At 38.5% G+C, this 20,271-nt stretch overlaps 1 protein-coding gene across 3 annotated transcripts in view; it reads left to right on the top strand.

Moving 5' to 3' along the window:
- Positions 1–20,271, top strand: part of FREM1 (FRAS1 related extracellular matrix 1) — a gene marked incomplete at its 5' end in the record, with an annotated part of 121,887 nt that overhangs the window by 40,174 nt on the left and 61,442 nt on the right. For all 3 annotated transcript variants that reach the window (XM_080669320.1, XM_080669321.1, XM_080669319.1), the window contains 5 exons: positions 5,307–5,501; positions 6,591–6,776; positions 8,447–8,643; positions 12,342–12,564; positions 15,413–15,557. In XM_080669320.1, the coding sequence (XP_080525446.1) occupies positions 5,307–5,501; positions 6,591–6,776; positions 8,447–8,643; positions 12,342–12,564; positions 15,413–15,557 (946 nt within the window). The remainder of the gene's footprint in view (positions 1–5,306; positions 5,502–6,590; positions 6,777–8,446; positions 8,644–12,341; positions 12,565–15,412; positions 15,558–20,271) is intronic.

Below are 20,271 nucleotides of genomic sequence, written 5' to 3' on the forward strand. Positions count from 1 at the left end.
GGACCTCAAGAAGGGAGGATTGAGATAGCTAAGAATTAATTTGGAAATGGGAGAAAACATTTGGAAATAATATTTTTGTGTGTATTTTGGAAAGCAATGATTTATTAGGATACCAATAGTCTCATGCTAATTAGTTAGTATGGCACATTTTATTTACTGCCAGACAATTTTTTCTTTAAATGATATCTCCTTATATTTTCACCTGCGTTTAGTCTTAGATAAGATTTATTTCGTTATTTCCTTTTCTCAAGGAGCATCGTCCAGGTGTTTGATGTCTTTCAATGTCTCTCCAAAGTTCATAACTAGGTATTTCTTTTTGATTTCCCCAGTCAATCTCAAATAGACTGGCAGAGAGGGACCCAAAGACCAGAGATTGTCATTTACAACATAATTTTAACATCTTTGGCAGGCTCATGCAGCATGGATGAATTAGGGTGAGATGAATGTGTCTTCTCTTCCAGTGCCCTGTTCCAGGTGCTAAACAACAGGGATACATGCCTATAAATCTCTTCTAGTGTGATAGCCACGTAAGGGAATGTAACTAATTTTTTTCATAAAACCAGGTAGGACAATGGGGCAAATTATTTCAAATGAATTTTTTTGCTATGTTATTAAGTTAGCAGAAATACTATATTCAAAAGGTATTTTCTTTTTTTAAGTAAATCTTTATTCAGATTATTACAATTGTTTCTCCTTTTTCCCCCCATAGCTCCCCTCCACCCGGTTCCCACCCCACCTTCTGCCCTTACCTCCCCCGCACTGTCCTCATCCATAGGTGTATGATTTTTGTCCAGTCTCTTCCTGAAACCCCCCATACCCCTTTTCCCCTGAGAATTATCAGTCCACTCCCTTTCTATGCCCCTGATTCTATTGTATTCACCAGATTATTCTGTTCCTCAGGTTTTTAATTCACTTGATTTTTAGGTTCACTTGTTGATAGATATGTATTTGTTGTTCATAATTTTTATCTTTACCTTTTTCTTCTTCTTCCTCTTCTTAAAGAATACCTTTCAGCATTTCACATAATACTGGTTTGGTGGTGATGAACTCCTTTAGCTTTTTCTTATCTGTGAAGCTCTTTATCTGCCCTTCAATTCTGAATGATAGCTTTGCTGGGTGGAGTAATCTTGGTTGTAGGTTCTTGCTATTCATCACTTTGAAAATTTCTTGCCACTCCTGTCTGGCCTGCATAGTTTCTGTTGAGAAATCAGCTGACAATCATATGGGTGCTCCCTTGTAGGTAATTAACTGTTTTTCTCTTGCTGCTTTTAATATTCTCTCTTTGTCTTTTGCTCTTGGCATTTTAATTATGATGTGTCTTGGTGTGGTCCTCTTTGGATTCCTTTTGTTTTGGGTTCTGTGCACTTCCTGGACATGTAAGTCTATTTCTTTCACCAGGTGGGGGAAGTTTTCAGTCATTATTTCTTCAAATAGGTTTTCAGTATCTTGCTCTCTCTCTTCTTCTGGCACCCCCTTAATTCTGATGTTGGTACGCTTGAAGTTGTCCCAGAGGCTTCTTACACTATCTTCAACTTTTTGGATTTTTTTTTCTTTTTGCTTTTTCGGTTGAGTGTTATTTGCTTCTTTGTATTTCAATTCTTTGACTTGATTCTTGTGTTCCTCTATTCTGTTGTTGGGTCTCTGTATAATATTTTTTATTTCAGTCAGTGTATGTTTAATTTCTAGTTGGTCCTTTTTCATATCTTCAAGGGTCTCATTATATTTATCGGCCTTTTCTAGGATATTCTTGAAAAGCCTTATAACCGTGGTTTTGAATTTTATATCCAGTCGTTTGTTTTCCTCCATTTCTTTCGTTTGTGATCTGTTTCTTTGATGCCACAATTTCAGTGCTTCCCTGAGTTGGTAGGGTAGATTTGTGTGCTAGGTTTCCTATATGGCCCAGTGGGTCGGCCTTCCCAGTTAACCTGAGGTGGACACTCTTGGTGCACCCCTTTGTGGACTGTGTGTACAGCCTTGTTGTGGTTAAGTCTTGATTGTTGTTGGTATCACTGGGAGGAATTGATCTCCAGGCCAGTTGGCTGTAAGGATCAGCTGTGTCTACGCTAGGAGAAGTTCGGTGTTGGAGACAGCTTTATGAGACAAGACTTGCCAAATTGCAATAGCCTCTGTGCTCAGTTTGGGTGGGTGGAGTCTCAGGGTGGAGCAGACAGTCTTGGTTTCCAGTCAGCCTTGCCCTTGCGTGCACGCTCGCGCCTTCAGACCTCTGCCTTCCCTGGCTCCCGAGTCTCCGCCCGAGAGTCCAGATTCCCCCCACAAGAGCGTGGGTCCCCAGGAGCTCACCTGGAGCTGGGGTCCAGTGCAGTCAGAACTGGGGCTCAGTGCAGTCAGGAGCTTCTGACTCCCTTCCACTAGGGAAAGCCTGTGGCAACCTCCGCAGCCTTTGTGCACACTGGCGCGTGTGTCTCCAGACCCCTGCCCACCGGGGCTCCCCCGGGTCTCCCCCGGGTCTCCGAGTCTCCGGATGCCTTTCTCTCTACCTGACAGTCCAGACGCCCCCTGTCTGAGCCTGGGTCCACGGGGTTTCACCCGGGACTGGGGTTCAGTGCAGTCAGAACTGGGGTTCAGTACGGTCGGGGGCTAACTTCCCCCTTCCGCCAGAGAAAGTCAGCCAGGCTCTCAGCCACCCTTCCTCTCTGCGCACACAAAGACCCTTTGCCGTACCTCCAATTCTCTGTGAGCTTTTCTCTTTCCTTCTAGTTGTAGAATTTTCACTCAGCCAGCTTTCCTGTGGTTCTGGATGGTGTCCGTTCTGTCTTTTAGTTGTAGTTTTGAAATTGTTGTGCGAGGCAGCAGTTTAGGTGCTTACCTATGCCGCCATCTTGGTTTCTCCTATCGGTATTTTCTTTTTTCGTTATGTTTTCTTATAACGAAACGTTCACTCAATTGCTCAATTGGTAATTATTTAGGACCGTGCTAAGATCTGTATAAAAAAAACTACAGTATTGTAAGATCTAGTTTCAGTGGCCCAAGTCTTGTCTACATACAGTGATTATAAAGGCCACCTGAGAATGATTTTGTCACCATTATTTTATTTGCTTTCTATGACTGAAAATAATACATTCTTATTGCAGAAAACTTGGAAAGAATGCAAAAGTATCATGAAGTTTTGGAAAAACTGGTCTATCACCTTATTTATCTATCAAAGTTGAACATTTCAGTATTTTATTTTCTAATCATAATTTTTAACATAGTTGCAATTGTATTGTATGTCCAGTTTTGTAGATTACCTTTTTCATTTAAATCATCATATTTATTAAATGTTATAAAGTTACTATAAACATAAGCTTAATAAATGAATAATATTTTATGATATAAAATACATTATTAATTTGCTATTCTCCCATTATTAAACATGAAGTCATTCAAAACTGTTCTCTTAAATACTACTATGATTAAGAGTTTTAAGTATAAATCATGTCCTTAGACTATATTTTATTTCAAGGTAAAGAATTCCTCCACTTGTGTTATAGTTCTGGCTTAATGCTCAGGCTACTTTTCCAGCTCTTTCTGCAAATGTTTCCCATGCTTCCATTATATTGAAATTACAGTTACTGAATGTACTATACTTGACTTTCTCTGGCATGTGTGCCTTTCCCCAGCCAGTCCTCTCATCTTCTTCACCCTTGGTGCTTTGTACAGAATCAGACTGAGATATATGTATTTTTCACATAATAGGTAAAAATTGGCTCAATAGTGGCAATTTCATATCATTCCATTTCATAGATACACACATCTGTGATATTTTAAGTAAATTTGCATCTCTTTTTCTATAGACAGTGTCAGTGCCTGACACATAGTAGGTCTTCTGACATTTGACATACTTTTGAAATGCCTTTTGACATTTTCAAAATGTCTTCGTTTCTCTGCTGAAGCACTCAGAACACTAATTGTCACATAGTAGGCATTAAATATTCAATATGTATTTATTGAGTAAATGATGAATAAATATGTTTTAAGCCAATTTGTCTTTTAAGTATATTAAAGGATGATAGGCCTCTTGTTTTTTACCTTTCCTAAGGTTGAAGGCTGGTTGTTTGATTCTATTTTATTTTTTTTTTCAAATCTATTGATATGTTTTTAGAGAGAAAGGAAAGGAAAAGGAGGGAGGGAGAGAGACAGAGAGAGAAACATCAATTTGTTATTCCACGTATTTATGTATTCATTGGTTAATTCCTGACTGGGGATCTAACCAACAACCTTAGCATATTGGGATGACGCTCTTAACGGACCTTCCCAGCCAGAGCTGGTTGTTTAATTCTAATTTTCTCAACCTCAACTCTATTTTTCCTACTTTTCTTGTCCTTTGATCATTTAGTTGCTCAATAATATAATTTCTCCATTTTTCTAGTGTGTTTTTTTAAAATAGTGAGAATAATGCCAAGCATAATATTCTATAGACGTGACCAATGTGTCTTGTGAAACAGCGATGCCATCCCTGATATTTTGTGCTCTAGTCTCATTAAAACTTCAAACTTAATTGCTTCCGTTTTGGCATTTCAAAGCGATGCATGAGAATTACCAAAAGCACATCTGAACGTTTCTGTCCCCTGGATGCTGAACACTACAACCTCAGTGCTGTTAGTAACCCAAGAGTGGATTGTCCTGTTCTCTGATAAATGATCTAATCTTCCCTCTTCCCCTCACTGCCTAAATTGGAGGCATTTTGAAATTCATAGGTGTAAGCCCCAAAGAGTAAAAAAGAAAACAAATCTCACTTTTTTTCCCTGTGTTGTTCTTATTTTGTTAACAGCGTGGCTATTTTATAATGAGGAAAATACCAAAACAAATGACAAGAATGTGGATTATCTTTGTGTTTCACCTATCCGTGTTCTTCTATTTCTTGGAACTACTATGTGGTTGATGGTTGTTCATTTAAGGTGGTTAATGCAAATGGGCAGACAATTACCACAGGGACAAGGGTGCCTTCTGCTCTTCCTGATGTGGTCTAAACAATTATGAGGGAAGAATGAAACCATCACTAGTCTAGTTTTGTGTCTGTTCCTTGATCATTTGTGAACTGTCAGGCCCTCGTTAGCCCCTTTTGCCCCTCCATATGGTGATAGATGTCTGGCAGGGATCTCACCAAAGGCAACAGATGGGCAAGCATTTTTGCATTATTTTCACGACTCTATTTAATTTCATAGTGATAAAATGGAATTTTTGCATTTTAGCCACATACTTTTTTTTTTCTTGACATTCTGTGCTCGTGGAAGGGGTTTGAGTAGAACACCTTGGTATTCTATATGTTTAAAAAGTCAGGTTTCAGCTACAGTTGTGTCTTCCAGGTGGTGAGGTTGGCCTGGTGCCTTGTTATGACACCATTACATTAGTGGTTTCGGATGAAGAAGCAGGCCCTTTTGTGAATGGCTGTTGCTACAATGGACCTCACCCATCTGTTCCTCTTCATGCGTCCTTTCCAGTGTATGATCTCAACATCACAGTGCATCCAGTGGACAACCAACCACCTTCACTTACAATAGGTGACAGTGATTTTCTGTTAAAGTCCTATTATCTCACCGAGTCACATGCCCATGGTTCAATGAAATAAAGCACTTATAGTCAAAATAGAAAACCACCATACAGAATTGCCTCCAGTAATTGCCTTAATACAAATTTGTGGAAAATCCCAAATCTGTAAAAGATTTCGGGGCAAAAATAATTTATTTATTTAAAAATTTATGTAATTCTGTATGGAGAGAGCATGCAAGTGTGTGTGTGTGTGTGTGTGTGTGTGTGTGTGTGTGTGTGTGGTGTGTTGGGATGAGGACAACATTGGAATCCTCAATTATTCTGGTTTTATTTCACATGGGAAAATACTATTTGCCTTCTGGAGAGAGAGTAATTTATTTTACCCATAATAATTTCTATCAGAACAGAATGAGTATACCAGAGAGACCATTTATATACATTTAACCTTATTTGCTTTTTAGAAAGTCATCTCTTCATAAGCATTATGTATATGTTCTGTCTCTCAGAAAAAAATACAAACATATGTATGAATGTTATTGTAATTTGCAAACTATCTCCCAAGCAATGTTCTGGAAAGAAAGCATTGTCCCTGCAGAATAATTAAGCACCAGGCATGAAAAAAACGTTGGTTATGAGCAATTCATAATAGCGTGCAGGCAATTAACGCTCTGACAAACAGAGGTAACAACTGATCTTGAAGAGTACATAAACCACATTTAGTGCCTTATCATTAAAACAGTTTGGCAATTCTTATTTTCATTTGTCACTTCTATAGAGACACAAGGGAAATCAGAGTTCCTTGAGAATGACTGAAGGGCTGAACTGGAGCATTTAGCATTTCTGCTGTCTTTCCATTATTATCTGGCTTGCTTATATAAGAAAAAAATATAATTCCATAAGTCAAATTAAATTCCACCCATTACCCCTGAATATTTTCACTGTAAGGAGAATTATGCTGAAGGAAATGAACATCTCCCATGGAAGTATATGTGCATGTGGGAGGCTTCTCTGAATTGGAATTTCAGTCACCTTCTTTGTCCTCACTGTTCTGATGGGAGGATTGAACGCTAAGTCATAATTGTGCTATTATTTGCATGCAGGTACCATGTTTGTGGTAGATGAGGGTTTCTCAGCAGCCCTCACCATTAACCACTTGTCGGCCACTGACCCTGACACTGCAGCAGATGACTTGGAATTTGTTTTGACTTCTCCTCCCCAGTTTGGCTACCTTGAAAACACCCTCCCTTCGTTGGGTTTTGAAAAAAGCAATATGGGCATAAGTATAGGTAAGTCAGTTTCATGACCAGGAGTAACTCGCCTATGTTTACGGGTCTTACTGGCCATCCTGTGCTCAACAACTGGGTAAGGACTTCAAAAATGTTCAAAGCACCATATGCATTTAAGGAATTGTTACAGTTGATACTTTTGCATATTAGTATTTTTTCATTTTAACTTTGAGATTTCCCATGCATGCAAGTTTACTTCAAAATAAATGGAAATGTCACTTATGAAAATGAATCATTTCTGTGGACCTAAGGTACAGCATGGGCACTGTGGTTAACAATAGTGTGTTGTATATTTGAAAGTCACTTTGAGAGTCTGCTTTACTGTTCTCACTGCCATGACCACAAAATGTTTATTATGTGAGATGAATGATGTGTTAACCTCATTGTGGCAAACATTTTGTGATATATATATATATATATATATATATATATATATATATATATATATATTGAAATCCTTACCTTAAACTTATACAATGTTATATGTTAATTTTATCTCAGGAAAGCTGGGCGGGGGGGGAGATTAATTGCATTAAAGTTTATACAATTTTCCTGTGACTTAATGCACAATACAGAGCATTTTTTTCTGATTTAAGACAGTGTCAAAATACCAAAACAGCAAGTCAGCTAATTCTACTCAATCCAACCAGTTGTTTGATATGGATGTCAAGTATGCAGATGATTGATTGAGTATTGTTTTGCTTTTATTTGAAAGAGATGGTTCCTTTCTCTTTTTTCCGAATACTTTCTTTTACTTGATATTTTTAAAAATTGCATTTGATTAAACCCTCTATCAGGAGAAAATCTACCTAGTGAAAGAGTAACATGCTAATTGACCATACCTTTGCGATGCCCACCAGCCAATCAGGAGTGAGTATGCAAATTAACTCAACAAAGATGGTGGGGTAATTTGCATACGCAGGCGCCGAGCGGCTGCAGGGCAGGATGCTTGCGTAGTTGCCATGGTGACGAAGCAGGCGTTCCACACCACCCTAGCTGCTCTGGGCCTCTGGGCAGCGTGGGAAGGCAGAAAGGCGGCTCTGGCCAGAGCGAAGGCGGTGCCAGCAGCCAGGGGAGGGAAGGCCCATTCTTGCATGAATCTTCATGCATTGGGCCTCTAGTGAATATATAAATGAGAAACTGAGGCCTCAGGAGAGGAAAGGTAAGTCTACAAAGGGTAGATTGTCTCCAAGCCCACACTTTTAACTCAGCACATGGCTTAGAAAACATTTGACTCCGTGTCTTTTTCATCTAACAGCGATGGTACAGGGACTTCCTTAGTTTCTGGTAAAGGCAGAGAAATGGCCTCTTTTAAATGAAGCATGGACAAGAACTGCTCATACAGAAGTGGTTTTAATCAAGAGAAGATTTCACTGACCTAAGTATATGAAGAATGGTCATGAAGTCCCTACCTATCCTGGCTAGCAGTTATCAGTTATGGCTCTTCCGTTTTCCATGCAAATTTTACCCCTTCTTTAGGATTTATGGATATCCGGTTTTATGTTGACAGCTGATAGTTTTTGTAGCAGACTCTGAGAGCTGATTCTTAAATCAACTGCCATGATGTCTTATTTGATTTGCTGAGAAATAGTCTATTGGTTAAAGGATTAAGGACTAGTAGCTTGGAAAAAAGGCTTTTCTTATTTACAGCTTACTCTCGGTGTCTCCAGCTTCGTTTCAGTGGAAAGACATGAAGGCTTTGCATGTTAACTATGTGCAGTCCAGGCACCTGAGGGTGGAACCAACGGCCGACCAGTTCACAGTGTATGTCACAGATGGGAAGCGCCGTTCCCTGGAAATACCATTTTCTGTTATCATCCACCCCACCAATGATGAAGTTCCCGACTTTGTGGTGCAGAATATTACTGTAAGACCAGAATTTTCTATTTCTCTTTTATCATTTTCTGATTTTATTTTCACCTTGTCTGTTTACACAGGTTCAGGTGTACTTAACACGTCAAGTTGATGAGGAGTGGGGAGGGAAGTAACAAATGTCATGTAATGCAATCACTTAAAATATTCTAATAATTATAATGCTAATGATAATAATTGCTAACATGTAGCCAATGCACAGATGCAATTATAATTGCATGTATATAGGATAAATACTTTCTAGGTTGTAGGTACTATTCCAAACTCCTTACATGTATTCATATTTAATCCTCACAATAGGCTTTTAGGGTGATGGTATTATTATTGCAATTTAGTAACTAAAAAAATGAGGCATAAAGAGGTTAACTAAGTGGTCCGAGATTACAGAGCTTGGAAGTAAGGGGTACATAGGGAATCTGTACCCAGTAGTCTGTCCATACCACACCCACTTCAGCAATGTTCATTGCAAGGACTCTTGACTCACAGACTACAGGCATCTTATTTTATATAGTTAGATATAAAAAATAAAAAATAAATTTTGAACCATTATTCTAATGCAGATTTTTTCTTTTTGTTTTGTTGTTAATATTTTTCCATTGATTTTTAGAGATAGTGGAAGGGAGGGAGGGAGACAGAGAAAGAGAAACATCAATGTGAGATAGACGATTGGTTGCCCCCTGCACACACCCTGACCAGGGCCCGGGATTGAGCTTGCAATGAGGTACATGCCCTTGACCGGAATCGAACCCAGGACCCTTCAGTCCACAGGCTGATGCTCTATCCACTGAGCCAAACCAGCCAGGGCTCTATTTCTGTAGTTTTAAAACTGTTTTTATATAATAACATTTATTGGTTGTATTTACAAATTCATATATATATAGTTAAAATGACCCATAATTATCACCCTCAGATAATACCTGTTATCTTTTAAATAATAAAAAATATATGCTATTAAACAAGTTAGAATATTGATAAACATATACAGTGAAATATGAAATTCTCCCTTTTCAAGAGCTCTTACCCATAGTTGAAATTTTAGTAATTAATACCACCAAAAAATGTCTATGCACATGCCAGTATGTTTATATGCGATTTTTCTACATGTTTTTACTTACAAATCAGGGACCTTATTATACCTACTGCTCTCTACTTTAAAAATATAACTAATTATGTATGTTGAAAAATTTTTATATCAGTATAGAATTGATTTTAAACACTTTAATTTTTTACATATGATGATTTAAGCAAATATATAGCCAATTCTGATTAAATAGATGAGCCCAGACTTTGATCTATGTGAGGGAGAAACATCCATGGGCTGCCTCCGGTACACACCTAAACCCACAACCTAGGTACATGCCCTGACTGGGACTCAAATCCTTTTGGTGTACAGGACGGCACTCAAACCTGGTGAGCCAACTGGCCAGGGCTCTACTGAATCTTTTTTTTTTTTTTTTTAAATATTTTTTTATTGATTTTTTACAGAGAGGAAGGAAGAGTGATAGATAGTCAGAAACATCGATGAGAGAGAAACATCGATCAGCTGCCTCTTGCACACCTCCTACTGGGGATGTGCCCGCAACCAAGTTACATGCCCTTGACCGGAATCGAACCTGGGACCCTTCAGTCTGCAGGCCGACGCTCTATCCACTGAGCCAAACCGGTTTTGGCTCTACTGAATCTTAATGGTGTGTGAGAGCCACTCCCCAGGGAGATTTAAGTGCCAGCTCCTGCCTTTCTCCTCCCGTTGGAACATGGATTTCTCTGAAGCTCACTTATGTAATTATGAGACAGAAAAAACCTACAAATCATTTCCTCTACACCTACCTCTATTGTCTTGTATGTATGTAGGGCTTAGGGTTGGGGTTTCTGAAACAATTAGGCCACTGGACACTGTTCTTTGCCCTTCTCTGAAGGTAACCATGCCTTTTCCCCGAGCGAGCATTCCTTAGAGAAACAATTGAAGACTAACAGATGTAGAGCCCTATGTGTTATTAGCAGAGCTGGCTTTAAGTGCCAGGTGATTTTTTAAAAAGTCATTTATTTTGCTTTCTTGTCAAAAAATTTATTTTGTAAATACCTGGGCTTCCGTCAAGTTGTGTGCAATGTGAAAAAAAGTGAGATTTTAGTTTAAGTTATTATAATCCATTTCAAATCTACTAGTGAGTATCTGTTTTTGTACATTGATCTAAACCTTTTATTTATAATCTCAATAAACAATTAAATGGGCACATACAAAAAAAGAATTCTTTATTTTTTCAATAAAATGTCCCAGTAATCTTGTGAACTGATTTACCATTTTTGCCACATAGTGAGTCTGGGAATCCCAAGCTCTCTGAAGAAGGATCATTAGAACATATGTTTACATTGCTTTATTAAATTTCTTGGAGGAAAGAACAAGTTAGATCAAAGATGATTTCATAATTGTATCAGTGTGCATTAAATTTTGATGCCATCTTCATCCTTAATAAGTTAGGGCCAGATTTTTTTAAATGCATAATTTTAGCTCAAGTATCAGATATGGCAAGTAATTCTTCTTTATGCAAATTTGGTGAAAAGTGGTTGCAGGAAGACTGTCTTTGAAGTCAATAAGAGAGGCTGAAAAAAAAAAAGGGCATTTTCACAAATCTGTACATCCTAAGGCTAAAAGGCCCATTCAGCCATAATGACATTCTAGTCTCCTCTTCCCTTTTGCAATTGTCTATCCATATTTAATAGCACTAGACATTTTCTTCCTTGCACTATAATTATTGATGGACAGGCCTTCACAGTTCCATCTAACATTGATTCTTTAGAATATTTATAGTCCCCACAAAATATAGCACAGTGACATGGCAGATTTCTGATAAGCCATGTTAAACTGATACATGCTTCTTAATTAGATCTTGCTGCATTTCAAAATAGAAAACACATATTTCTTTGTTTACTTTATTTTTACTGTAAGAGAAGACCAAGACAGCTAAGTACAGCTAGTCAAGTTCTAAATGACTAGCTCCTACATGAAATAAAAAACATTCAGTTTTTGCTTAAAGGAGTAGGAAGCCTGATGTGGGGTGTGAGAGTGGAGGAAGGCAGTTCAGGAAAAGTAGAGGTGTGATGGGGGTGGGGGGGTGGGAAATGAAGGGTCCGGATTAAAATTTACACCATGATGCATCCAGAAGGACCCTTTTCAATTGTTGTTGATTTTAATAGAAATACAGAAGTTTTTACTTAATGATAAAAACTTAAAGATACCCCCAGTGTGTTTAGCAGCTATTTGTGCCATTTCTAAAACAGAAACATTGAAATTGTAAAAGGAACGAGGTCTAGCAGATTAAAAGGGCAGCTTAGGATCTGAAGGTGAAGGGTCTGTCTACACTCAGATTTACAAGTGAACTCTAACTTTCAGAAAGCAAGCACCTTTTGGTTGCTTTTTCCCCCCTAACTTTTGAATTATGAAATTTTATATATGCCCACAGACACACACAGAGAATCTTTTGTCCATCATAGAAATGAATAAACTGCTTTGAAATCTTCACCAAAAAAGTGTGAGATTAATAGATTTGTTGTCATCTTTTTAGGTTATGTTAAACCAGAGATATTTAGGACTCATGACACACAAATCTCATGGACAATTTGCAACAGGATATCTTAAAATTAAAGGAAGACCAGTTTTAATGTGCACATAGCTGACTTTTCTGACTTGCCATTTAGGTGTGTGAAGGTCAGATGAAAGAGCTGGATTCTTCCGTCATCAATGCAGCCGACCTGGATGTGCCCGAGGACCCCTTGCTGTTCAGCATCACTCATAGACCTCGCCACGGCCTCCTCATCCACGGGGTGTCCAACAAAGACTTTCCTCAGTATAAGCAGCCAGCCAACCCCGGCCAGATGCATAAACTTGTTTACAACTTTTCCATGGAGCTTCTCAAGAATGGTATATCACATTCCACTTGGATTTGCTTGTTACTGACTTAATAATTTAACCCTGAAAAGACAAAAATTAACCAGAGGAATAGGAAGTAAAAGAATGGCATTTACCTACTTTATTCATTTATCTTCCAAGGGTTTCCTCTGGGCTCTGGATTAATGTAGGACATAAGATCCAGCTAAAGAGAGTGGGTAATTGAAAAGGAAATAATATGTTTTCTTTCATTTTTAGAGCATCAGTAAAAATGATATATGTGATTTGGGGTATTTTAGTGCAAGCTTTTAACATCATAATAAAAATTCCTTTTTAAAACTATTGAGATCATGGCACTAAACTTGGAGAGATTTATCTGCCAAAATTTCCACATTTGAACCATATATATAATAATTCATTGTTCTCTGAGGAGACAATTTCCTCTTTAAGGAAATGACGCATTGGAATAGTAGCCTGAATTATATTTTTAATTACACATTTAAAAACATCGATCTGAACCCATTTTCTCTATATAAAAATACTTTAAATCTTTGAGAAAAGTGTGTGATTCTAGAATCACTGCCTGCTCTCTCTCTTTCCTGTCTTCACTATTCTGTTCCCCAGCCTGAGGGTCCTTCCCCTCCTTCGCCGGGCTGCCAACACTGTGCCTTCAGAACCACTTTCCTACTGGCCTACACCTTGGATCCACCCAGGCCCTCCAAACTATTCATTTTCTATGCTCATTTTAGCACTTGAACAACATTTCCTACTGTCTTTTCCTTTTTCCTCTCCCCAACTAGAGTGTAGGAGCTCTCTGCCCAAAGGCTAATTTTGCAATAGTTGTACAATGTCATCTCATGTTTGAATTTGAAAAGCTAATTCATATATTCCTCAGTTTTTATCAATTGCAAAGATAAATTCTGGAGCTTAAATGATGTTACCAAATAAAAGCATGTGTAACAAATAATACAATGTATTGTTACAATATTTTTTTCTAAATTTACAACACAGGAAAAGGAATAATAATTCAAATTTTACTCTTAAAAATGTTTTTTAAAAATAACTCTCATTGATTACTGTTAGGTTAAATAATTATATATGTACTTTTAAAGTTTGCACTATATAATCATTTTAAATAAAAAATAAAAATTGTTCATATAAATTAATATTTTGGTGATATTCTCAGGGATTAGATTTTCATCTTTTTTATTTTTGGTTCATTTAGGACTACTTTTTTTTTAACTTTAGTGGAGTCTTACACACATTTCCTGACCCTAAACATATAGAACTTCTAAAACTGCTCGCATTGCCCCAGCCAGTGTGACTCAGTTGGTTGTCAACCTATGCACCCAGAGGTCACCCGTTCGATTCTGGGTCAGGACACATGCCCAGTGGGCTTGATCCCTGATAGGGGACATGAAGGAGGCAGTTAGTTAATGGTTCTCTCTTTCATTAATGTTTCTCTCCCTCTCCCTTTACCTTGCCCTCTCTCTCTCTGTAAAAAAAAAAAAAAAAAAAAAAAAATCAATTAGCAACATATTTAAAAAAACTGCTAGCAGCCCTAACCAGTTTGGCTCAGTGGATAGAGAGTCGGCCTGCGGACTGAAGGGTCCCAGGTTCAATTCCGGTCAAGGGCATGTACCTTGGTTGTGGGCACATCCCCAGTAGGGAGTGTGCAGGAGGCAGCTGAATTGATGTTTCTCTCTCATCGATGTTTCTGACTCTCTATCTCTCTCCTTCCTCTCTGTAACAAATCAATAAAATATATTTAAAAAAATAATAAAAAACTGCTAGCAGATTATGCAATCTGTTTATGATTATTTTAAGCATCTTTTTTACTTTTAAAACATTAGTTGAAAACATGGTTTGTGTTAACTACAGTTTTTCATTCTCTGGACATACTGCACTGTGATTTTATACAAACTGTCTTTTATTTTAAAATATGCAAATAACTTAATTTCTTGATATTACAAGTTACATATCAATAAGCATATTTTACATATATTTATATAACATAAATCTTGGTGTACATTTCAGTATTTCTTTTTCACACATTTTTATAATAAGATTACTTGGTAACAAAAGGTGAGCATTTATAATATTTGTATGGGAAAATGGCCATTGCCACCATATGCATAAGCATGCCTATTTCCTAGTCAATAATGAATATTATTTTTAAAAATCTTTGCATATTTATTAGTCAATAATAGTTTCTCATTGTTATCTTGATTTGAAAAATTCTTAGATAAGTAAAATTGAACCTGTTTTTATTTTTATTGACCATATGTTTCACCTTTTGTGAATTACCTGATAATGTCATTTGCCCACTTTTTATAGATTCAGATTGATGTATAAGGGATAATTAAATATTAATGTTTTATTTTTGTCACATATTATGAATAAGATTTTTCATATTTCATTTGCCTTATAACTTACGTTTTTAAGTGCAGAAATAAAAAATTGCTAGTCCTCCAAAATTGTTCTTTCTCAAGACTGTTTTGGCTTTCTGGGTTTCTTTGCATTTCCATATGAATTATTTTATTTTTTTTACTTGAGGTGGGGATCTAGGTGTAATTTTCCCCAAGTAATGAACTAATTGTCTATTTCATTTGAGCACCTCAACACCTTTGTTCTTAGGTAGCTTATCAAATAATATCTCATTTTCTCAGTGATTTTAAATAGACCTTTATCAAATACTAAAGTATTTAAATAGGAATTTTTAGATGAACTTAGAGGATATTCTTACTGCATGAAACAGTTTAATTTCACCCTGTTGCACTGATAAACGATGGCTTGGAAATTAAAACAATTATCTGTGCTATGTTTTGGAATTGTCCAATCACAAGAAAGATTTACTTTCTCCCTTTTTCCCCTTTTCCAGGAATGAGGTTGATATATGTGCATGATGATTCAGAGAACCTTGCTGATGACTTTACAATCCAGTTGTCAGATGGGAAACATAAGATACTTAAGACCATTTCAGTAGAGGTCACCCCAGTCAATGATGAGAAACCCACGCTGAACAAGTAAGCTGCCTGAAGAGAGTCCCTTTCAGATTCTCTATAAACTTCTGATCTGGAAGGCTAGGTGTAAATGCAATGTGTGTCCTCTGAGAGAAATAAGTCTTTTGTTGCTGCTGTCTGTCACAGTTTGTCCCACCTACCAGGTACCTAGAACTTATGTGCAAATATTAGTTAATGTAACGACTTCTTAACAATTCTCAAACGAGCCTTTTAATTATTTGTGTTTTTTTTCTCTAAAACTTCTACTTAATTTTAAACAATTAAGAATGACTGAACATACAATATAGAATGAACAGCATATTAAATATTTAAACACATGCACCAAAGTGTAGTTAATATGTAGATTCAACTAAAGTGTGATACTATTAACTGCAGAAAGCCCTCACTGTGGATTTGGTCAAACCTTTAACTAAGAGTGGCTGAGGGAGATATACCAATGCCACTTCTATCATTTGGTATTTCCTTATCCACCAGTCCTCTACCATGCTCCATATGAATTAACATCCCTTGCCACCTGATGTCAAAATAATAGTTCTTTAAAAATTCTGGGCTGATATTATTAATTGCAGACTTTCTCAGTATCTCCCTGTGTAGTTGATCAGAGTGTGATCATAGGATATAATCTTTATCAATTATATTTCTACTAGAGGCCCGGTGCATGAGATTAATGCACTGGGTGTGGGGGGGCGGGGGGGTCCCTCAGCCCAGCCTGTGCTCTCTTGCAGTCTGGGAGCCCTCGGGGGATGTCCAAATGACAGCTTAGGCCCGCTCCCTAGGGGGTGTGGGCCTAAGCAGGCAGTCAGATCCTTAGTGCTGCCATGGAGGCAGGAGAGGCTCCCAACACCACCGCTGCACTTACCAGCCATGAGCCTGGCTTCTGGGCTTCTAGCTGAGCGGTGCTCCCCCTGTGGGAGTGCACTGACCACCAGGGGGCAGCTCCTGCATCTTCCCCCTGGTGATCAGTGTGTGTCATAGTGACTGGTCGTTCCACTGTTTGGTTGATTTGCATATTACCCTTTTATTATATAGGATAGCTCCAGCCATTTCTCTTATTATTGGCAACTGTACAGAAGTGGACAAGTTTAGACGTTTGTTTTCCAGTGCTGAGTGTAGAGAAATGTCTGCCCTTTGACCAACTTCATCTCTATAGTCAATGGTGCTCTGAGATGTATTGAGTAGACAGTCCAAGTTTTTATCAGGAAGTGAACAACTTTGTGAAAGTGTGTAAACTCCCAAAGTCTCCTCCACTTTGCAGAAAAGAGGGCCTCAGACAAGTCCCTGCCAACTTTCCTGCTATTCTCTTAGGGGCCACCAGCAAGGCCCTTGAAAAGCATTATGGGAAATACTGATGACAGTATTTTGGAGGGTTGCATCTCAGACATCAGTTTGACTAAGACTACCCAACAGAAATTTCTTCTCTAGCTAGAGTGTTGGATTGGTATCACTTGATATGATTTATAAAAAAGAAAATATGAAAGATATTGCAGTATTATAAAACCTCCTTTCTGAAAGAGGTGAAAACTGTCGTTTCTTAAGTGCTTACTATGTGATAGTATGTTTGATTCTTTCACATATATTATTTTCTTAAAAACACCAAAATGGGGGGGGGGGAGTAGATATTATCCATACTAAGAAAATCGAGACCAGACAGGTAAAATTAATAAGACACTCACTCAATTCTATCTCACTATTTCTTGCTACAGTCTTGCTATTAAACTTTCTGGGATAGCTTCACCTACAGAATCACCAATCTCTTCTGACCCTGCTTTGAAATCCCTCCTTTCTCTTTCCTTTCTTCTTTCCTTTTGTCCTGTGGTGGGGAAGTTATATTCCCACTTCTCTTCCTTCCGTCTGTGTCCTTGGGTATATCACCTCTTGCCTCCTCCCAGAATGTGCTCCACAATATTTTTTTCTCCTGTATCTCTAATCTCTCCCTTTTTATTCCTTCTTCTAACAAAACATAGGAATAGAGTTAGTGGTTGAGAGAGCAAATTCTGGAGCCAGATTGCCTAGTACTGGTGGTGTGACCTTGAACACAACCTTGAACATGTTACTTAACCTCTCTCTACTGCTTTGTCAACCTCTTTGTAAATGGGGATAATAACATATCCTCTTCATAGGGTTGTTGCAAGGATTAAATCAGGGGTGGGGAAACTGTGGCCTGTGGGCCATATAAGGATCGCAAGATCATTTGGTCTGTTCCTGCCAAGGCATTAGTGGTGAATTAATTAAATGTTTGACCAAATACAGCAGGCTAAATTTTTTTAATTTAATAAATCTTTATTGTTCAGATTATTACAATTGTTCCTCTTTTTCCCCCCATAGCTCCCCTCCACCTGGTTCCCACCCCACCCTCTGCCCTTACCTCCCCCCCACTGTCCTCATCCATAGGTGTACGCTTTTTGTCCAGTCTCTTCCCACACCTCCCACACCCCTTTCCCCCGAGAATTGTCAGTCCACTCCCTTTCTATGCCCCTGATTCTATTATATTCACCAGTTTATTCTGTTCATCAGATTTTTTATTCACTTGATTTTTAGATTCACTTGTTGATAGATGTGTATTTGTTGTTCATAATTTTTATCTTTACCTTTTTCTTCTTAAAAAATACCTTTCAGCATTTCATATAATACTGGTTTGGTGGTGATGAACTCCTTTAGCTTTTTCTTATCTGTGAAGCTCTTTATCTGACCTTCAATTCTGAATGATAGCTTTGCTGGGTAGAGTAATCTTGGTTGTAGGTTCTTGCTATTCATCACTTTGAAAATTTCTTGCCACTCACTTCTGGCCTGCATAATTTCTGTTGAGAAATCAGCTGACAATCGTATGGGTGCTCCCTTGTAGGTAATTAACTGTTTTTCTCTGGCTGCTTTTAATATTCTCTCTTTGTCTTTTGCTCTTGGCATTTTAATTATGATGTGTCTTGGTGTGGTCCTCTTTGGATTCCTTTTGTTTGGGGTTCTGTGCGCTTCCTGGACTTGTAAGTCTATTTCTTTCACCAGGTGGGGAAAGTTTTCTGTCATTATTTCTTCAAATAGGTTTTCAGTATCTTGCTCTCTCTCTTCTTCCGGCACCCCCATAATTCGGATGTTGGTACGCTTGAGGTTGTCCCAGAGGCTCCATACAATATCTTCAAATTTTTGGATTCTTTTTTCTTTTTGTTTTTCCAGCTGAGTGTTTTTTGCTTCTTTGTATTTCAACTCTTTGCCTTGATTCTTGCAGTACTCTAGTCTGCTGTTAGGTCTCTGTATAATATTCTTTATTTCAGTCAGTGTATGTTTAATTTCTAGTTGGTCCTTTTTCATATCCTCAAGGGTCTTGCTAAATTTATCAGCCTTTTCTAGGAAATTCTTGAAAAACCTTATAACCGTGGTTTTGAACTCTATATCCAGTCGTTTGTTTTCCTCCATTTCTTTCGTTTGTGATCTGTTTCTTTGTCTCTGCATTTTCGTTGATTCCCTGAGTTGGTAGAGTAGCTTTGTGTGGTAGGTGTCCTCTAGGGCACAGTTGCTCAGCCTCCCCAGTTACCTGAGGTGGATACTCTTGGTGCATCCCTTTGTGGACTGTGTGCTCAGCCTTGTTGTAGTTAAGTCTTGATTATTGTTGGTATCACTGGGAGGAATTGGCCTCCAGGCCAATTGGCTGTGAGGATCAGCTGTGTCTACGCTGGGAAAACTTCTATGCTGGAGACACTCTTATGAGACAAGACTTGCAAAATTGCAAAAGCCTCTGTGCTCAGCTTGGATGGGGTGGAGTTTCAGGGCGGAACAGACAGCCTTGGTTTCCCATCAGCCCTGCCCTATGAGGCCCCTGGGTCTCAGTGTCCCTTGGTAATTGCTGCAAGCACCTCTGAGAGAAAGCCTCCCTTGAGTTTCGCCCGCTTCCAGACAGTCCAGTTTCTCCACGTATGAGTCTGGGTCCCCAGAGTCTCTCCCGGAACTGGAGTTCAGCACAGTCGGGAGCTTCTGTCTTCCTCCCGCTTTAGAAAGCCAGCCGTGCACTCAGCCTCCCGTGCATTCAGCAGTCATTCCTCTCTGCACGCGTGCGCCTCCAGAACTCCGCCTTCGGCAGCTCCTGAGTCTCAGTGTGCTTTCTCTTTTCCTGACAGTCCAGATTCCCCCTGAATGAGTCTGGTTTCCCAGTGTCTCGTCCGGGACTGGAGTTCAGTGCAGTCAGGAGCTTCCTTCTCCCTCCCGCTTTAGAAAGCCAGCCACGCACTCAGCCGCCCGTGCACACAGCCGCCTGTCCTCTCTGCGTGCACGTCTCCATACCTCAGCCTTTTGCAGTTTCTCTGAGTCTCAATGTGCTTTCCTCTTTTCTACTAGTTGTAGAATTTCCACTCAGCCAGCTTTCCTGTGGTTCTGGATGGTGTCCGTTTTGTCTTTTAGTTGTAGTTTTGATATTGTTTTCCGAGGCAGCAGTTTAGGTGTTTACCTATACCGCCATCTTGGTTTCTCCCAGCAGGCTAATTTTTAAGTTGATAATTTTGTATGGCCCTCGAATGATGTTATAAATATCCAAATGGTCCTTGGCAGAAAAAGTTTCCCCACCCTTGGATTAAGTGAATTAAAATATGTAAAACTGCTTGAAAAAATGAGCTAGTGCATAGTGAGAGCTCGTAAGTGTTAGTTATTATTATTACAAGCAGGTATCCTCATTCTAAAACTACAAAGATGACCCAATTTCTCATTTATTTCAAACTGGGGGACAGGAAGATAT

This window comes from Plecotus auritus, assembly GCF_963455305.1.
Source record: "Plecotus auritus genome assembly, chromosome: 5".
NCBI lineage: Eukaryota > Metazoa > Chordata > Mammalia > Chiroptera > Vespertilionidae > Plecotus > Plecotus auritus.